This window comes from Oncorhynchus clarkii, chromosome 12, assembly GCF_045791955.1.
Source record: "Oncorhynchus clarkii lewisi isolate Uvic-CL-2024 chromosome 12, UVic_Ocla_1.0, whole genome shotgun sequence".
NCBI classification, from domain to species: domain Eukaryota; kingdom Metazoa; phylum Chordata; class Actinopteri; order Salmoniformes; family Salmonidae; genus Oncorhynchus; species Oncorhynchus clarkii.
This window is the reverse complement of record NC_092158.1, coordinates 69,641,950-69,647,949: the sequence shown is the minus strand read 5'-3', so window position 1 is coordinate 69,647,949 and position 6,000 is coordinate 69,641,950. Positions and strand designations below refer to the sequence as shown.

Below are 6,000 nucleotides of genomic sequence, written 5' to 3'. Positions count from 1 at the left end.
TTGGCTCTCTCAAAGTGGATTTTGCGTGACAGATTGGAATGATCATGGAGTGAGGGATCACACGGAGCAGAGTGCAGACAGGAGGGAACAGAGGAGGGAGAGCGTGAACGAGGGACAGAGACGGAGCGAAGGATGAATTGGTAGAAGTGAAGCCGGACAGCGAGCTGGAGGCTGACAGAAGGAGGGGGAAAAAAAGAGATTCGGGAAGAGAGAGACAGGGAGGGCGGGAAAGAGAGAGAGCGAGAGGAGAGAGGACAGTGGAGACAGAGGAGCCAGCCCTACAGCTGTGACAGTTTGTGTGTTAGGGGGGTTGACAGACACAGTGGCTTTGTGTCCTGCTGAACAACACTGGACAGGACACTGCTGTGCTGGGAGAGGAGAGGCACTGTCAGTTAGTCTGTCAGTCGCTCTGTCAGTCAGTCAGACCGTCTGTCTATCTGTAGGGAAACTAAACCTCTCTGCTACCACTCTGGCATACATCTGCTCTCCAGGACGTCTTTAATATCATTTCAGGGCCTAGGACGCCTCACCACGGCATGCGTGCACCCCCCAGCGTGCGTGTGAGTGTGTGTGCCTTGGAAAGCTCCTTCACGTCCTTGGAGGTCAGGAGTTTGAGACTGTGATGTGGAACTAAAGGCATGTATCTGGGGACGTGCCAGCATCAGGATGGAGAGGAACACCGAGGAGAACAGGGGACTAGACTGAACTGAGTTGGTTGGAACTATTGGGATTTTTCTTTTCTTTTCAGGGATGATCTTGGTCCATCTGAAGAGCTACTTAGCCCTCTTGGCTTCTGCTTTCACTGATTGGTTCATCTCAATGGAAGTATGACTTGGCCAGAGAGGATGTAGGTGTTACACTGACACCAGCGTAATTTACTGGAAAATAGCGTGTTTGTGCGATAGTGTCAAGACTTTGCCTCCTCCTGTGTGTGGCCCATGTTGGCATCGGGTCGGCCCATGTTGGGTAATCTCTGTGCCCCCATGCCCGCGGCTATGCCCCCTTACCCTGCTCTACCAACTAGGTCAGAGTGGTGCTTCCAGAATCCCGTAGGAGTGGACTGTAGTGCCGCCGAGCCTCGCTGTATCTGGTTGGCAGTGCTGCGTGGTGCCCCCTTGCCCTCGCCCCCCACCATGAGGCCAGTCCCGGTCGGCAGCCGTGCCCAGCAACATTATCACCAGCCCGGGGTAAGGACTGTGCCCAGTGCCCACCACACCCCTGCAAGGTGGAGGTTTGTGGGTCTACCTCAGAATCTCAGTTGAGGTATCCATATAGTTATGTGGAACTGGTGTTTTGCAAATTGTGCAGTGTGTATGCTTGTTTGTGTGTTAGCGAGATAGAGCTTCTCCTCACGTGTTTTTCTCTGTCGGTCACAGGAGGTTGGTGGCACTGTAATTGGGGAGGACGGGCTCGGGGTAATGGCTGGAACGCAATGAGTGGTTTCCATGTGCTTGATGCCATTCCATTCGCTCCGTTCCAGACATTATTAAGAGCCGTCCTCCCCTCAGCAGCCTCCACTGGTTTGTATGTGGCAGTGTGATGCTGAATGTGAGCGACAATAATGCATTAATCATTAAGCATCAGCTATAGTTGTGTTGTCCTCTTTAGGGGGTTGTGCCATATTGACTGTTTCCCCCTGGAGGGGCGTTACTAATTAGTGAGTTAAGGCAGATGAAGGGGCTTGTTATGTGGCAGTTTGAAGGGGGGGGGGGGACAATGCGCCCTCCAGGCCTGCAGAATTCAGAGCATCTCTCATCCATGTGCACTCAGTGTGTGTGTGTGTGTTGAAGCGCAGTGTGTGTTTGCTTTCTCTCTCTGTCTCTCTTTCAGACATGCAGTTGAGAAATGGCGGCTTGGGGAATGTGGGCAGCCAGGGGAAAGAGCAGCTAGGACCAGGCTATAGTATAGGCACAGCTGGAGGAAACACACTGTCTGTGTACAGTAATGGCCTCTCGCAGTAATGTGTACAGCATCAGTCCTGGAATCTCAGCCTACTCCCTCTGTAATTGTGTTGACCAGGATAGTAACACCAGTAATGTGCACAGCATCAGTCCTGGAATCTCTCAGTATCTCTCTCTGATGGGAGTAGGCACATTTTGAGCCATCCAGTAGCCTGAAAGACTTTACTGTTGCCTGTATGCCACTGAGTGTAGGGTTTAAGGAGAGTTTGGGTTATTATGGCTAGGATCTGTGGATGTATACTGAACAAAAATATAAATGCAGCATGCAACAATTTACAGTTCACTTGGCAGCCAGGCCCAGCCAATCAGAATACGTTTTCCCCCACAAAATGGCTTTATTACGGACAGGTAGATTAAAAGCTCAGGTTCGACAATTTCATTGGTTAGACAAACAATAAGAGGATAATTATGCAGATAGTAATGTAGTGCTAGCCTCAGCACTCCAGTCCTACCTATTTCCCCCATGGGGTGTAGGTTAGAGACCGTTTTGGGGAGGGCGGGTGAGGGGGGTATGTGTTACTGGAGATTCATATTCAGCAGAGTTGCTCGAGGAGAAAACCCTGTTTAACTGATGTGACATCAACTGACTTGATCTGACAGAGGGCTCAGACAGGTTATTGAGCAAACAGACAGACAGACAGACAGACAGACAGACAGTGGAATTCAGGCGGTTGTGTAAAACACAGAGACGTTATTGTTGAAGCTGTGCGTCAGGTTTGCTGAATGACTGTTTATACTCGATTGTGAAATACTGTATGTGTTTAAAAGGCTGCCATGGTGCGGCTGGCCTTTTCAACTGTACCGACACACAGTCAGATGTCGGCTGTCATGCTAGTTTGAACTAGGATGTATTCTGGCTTGGAGAGGAGCCGGAGTAGAGACAATGATACAGGTGGGAGGGCCTTTGATACACAGTAGCTAGGGCCCTGGGTTTTTCCTGATCTGACCAGGAAGAACTATTGAACCTTAAAGTAGCAGTGCTTGTCACTTCTTCAGTTTGTATCCCTTTCTCTTCTCCCGTCCCCCATCCACCCATCCGTCCCCCATCCACCCATCCGTCCCCCATCCACCCATCCGTCCAGCTCTCAGACCAGTGCTACGAAGCGGACAGTGGGTCTCTGGATTAAAAGCGTGTCAGCATTTGTAAACCTCTGTAAAGCCCAACTTTTCAAACGGGATGCAGCTCTCAACTGTTTGAAAGACCATTGTTCCCCCAGTGTGTGTGTGTGTGTGTGTGTGTGTGAGATGTCTTTCAGGCATTCCTTTTCTTCACCATCATTTGCAACCGCTGAACTAATATAGCTTAACAATCACTTCCTAACTATCATCGTTAGGCTGGGGATGTACTGCCTGATATGAATGTTAGAGTAGTGGTGAGATGGACACCTGTCTGCTGCCCACCTCAATAGCAACACAATGTGGTTATATAGACTAGAGGTCGACCGATTAGGATTTTTCAACGCCGATACAGATTTATTGGAGGACCAAAAAAAGCCAATGCCGATTAATCGGCCAATTGTTTAAGAATGTATTTGTAATAATGACAATTACAACAATACTGAATGAACACCTATTTTAACTTAATATAATACATCAATAAAATCAATTTAGCCTCAAATAAATAATGAAACATGTTAAATTTGGTTTAAATAATGCAAAAACAAAGTGTTTAAGTTCCTTGCTCAGAACATGAGAACATACGAAAGCTGGTGGTTCCTTTTAACATGAGTCTTCAATATTCCCAGGTAAGAAGTTTTAGGTTGTAGTTATTTTTGTAATTATAGGACTATTTCTCTCTATACCATTTGTATTTCATATACCTTTGACTATTGGATGTTCTTATAGGCACTTTAGTATTGCCAGTGTAACAGTATAGCCCTCTCCTCGCTCCTACCTGGGCTCGAACCAGGAACTCAACGACAACAGCCACCCTCGAAGCAGCGTTACCCATGCTGAGCAAGGGGAATAACTACTCCAAGTCTCAGAGCGAGTGACGTTTGAAACGCTATTAGCGCGCACCCCGCTAACTAGCTAGCCATTTCACATCGGTTACACCAGCCTAATCTCGGGAGTTGATAGGCTTGAAGTCATAAACAGCAGAGCTGCTGGCAAAATGCACGAAAGTGCTGTTTCAATGAATGCTTACGAGCCTGCTGCTGCCTATCACTGCTCAGTCAGACTGCTAAATCAAATCATAGACTTAGTTATAACATAATAACACACAGAAATACGAGCCTTAGGTCATTAATATTGTCGAATCCGGAAACTATCATCTTGAAAACAAGACGTTTTTTCTTTCACTGAAATACGGAACCGTTTCGTATTTGATCTAACGGGTGGCATCCCTAAGTCTAAATATTCCTGTTACATTGCACAACCTTCAATGTTATGTCATAATTACGTAAAATTCTGGCAAATTAGGCGGCCCAAACTGTTGCATATACACTGACTCTGCGTGCAATGAACGCAAGAGAAGTGACACAATTTCACCTGGTTAATATTGACTGCTAACCTGGATTTCATTTAGCTAAATATGCAGGTTTAAAATGGGCATTGAAAAAGGCATTGATGTTTATGGTTAGGTACACATTGGAGCAACGATACGCACTGCATCGATTATATGCAACGCAGGACACGCTAGATAAACTAGTAATATCATCAACCATGTGTAGTTAACTAGTGATCATGATTGATTGATTGTTTTTTATAAGATAAGTTTAATGCTAGCTAGCAACTTACCTTGGCTTACTGCATCCGCGTAACAGGCTGTCTCCTTGTGGAGTGCAATGTAATCAGGTGGTTAGAGCATTGGACTAGTTAACTGTAAGGTTGCAAGATTGAATCCCCCGAGCTGACAAGGTAAAAATCTGTCGTTCTGCCCCTGAACGAGGCAGTTAACCCACCGTTCCTAGGCCATCATTGAAAATAAGAATGTGTTCTTAACTGACTTGCCTAGTTAAATAAAGATGAAATAAAGGTGTAAAAAATAATAATAATAATCGGCCAAATCGGTGTCCAAAAAATACAGATTTTCGATTGTCATGGAAACTTGAAATCGGCCCTAATTAATCGGCCATTCCGATTAATCGGTCGACCTCTAATATAGACGAATAGGAATGATGGGAAATATTGTGTATGGTTTCCTGGTGGCCCCACATGGCATTTTAATAGGAGTTCTCATTATGGTGCCTTTAGATGTGCTAATTATCCTAATTAATGGCATGTGGCAGGGCTCCGTATTGTGTCATTTGTGTATCATGATTATCCTATTCATGTGAGCTTGTCCTAGAATCACTGCTATGTAACTACGGCTGTACACACCATTTCTATTCATATACTGTCCATACTGTCTTTACACACCACTATATGTATGTACAGTATATTTATATACCTACGTATATATTTATATGCCGGTCTCTTGACATTGCTCGTTCTGATATATCTTAATTTCTTTCTTGTATTTTTCTGGATTATGTGTGTATTGTTGTATTATTGCACTGTCGTTGCTAGAAACACGAGCGTGTTCGCTGCACCTGCAAATCTGTGTACGTGAGCAATACACTTTGATTTGATTTGAGAGATCTAGGCAGAGAAGTGCAGAGTGAAGTGCCAAATGTTCCCCTTTTTGGATTGGCTAGACTAGAGAAAGGTTTCCTCATCTAGGAGGTTGGTGAGAGAGTGGCCATGGAAAGACTATTAGATATAGCCTAAATACAGTCAGTTTTTACATAAGCTGACAGACAGATGTAAGTTTAATCAATGATGCTAGACCTCATGTCTGGAGTGTAACCTAGAGTCTGGAGTGTAACCTACTGTAGTTAGATGGAGACTTGTTATGGGGGTGTTTAGTGGAGAATAGTCAGGCAGTCACAGACGTCACCCACACACTCAGGGTCAGGCAGGCAGGCTGACAGGCAGTGGGAATCATCTCTGGCCCAGAGCTCCAGTCTCTGTGTGCTTGGGGTAATCACAGGGTTTGGTATTCTCAGCGCCGGGAGGGGCTGTGCGGTCGAAACCAGCGTGCTGGAACCTGTCTCGC

At 45.9% G+C, this 6,000-nt stretch overlaps 1 protein-coding gene across 1 annotated transcript in view; it reads left to right on the top strand.

The window, feature by feature from the left end:
- Positions 1–336: 336 nt before the first annotated feature.
- LOC139421131 (rho GTPase-activating protein 23-like) overlaps positions 337–6,000 on the top strand; it is a 45,158-nt gene continuing 39,494 nt past the window's right edge. Inside the window, exon 1 of the mRNA XM_071171727.1 lies at positions 337–1,187. Within this exon, the coding sequence (XP_071027828.1) occupies positions 939–1,187 (249 nt within the window). The 5' untranslated portion in view covers positions 337–938. The remainder of the gene's footprint in view (positions 1,188–6,000) is intronic.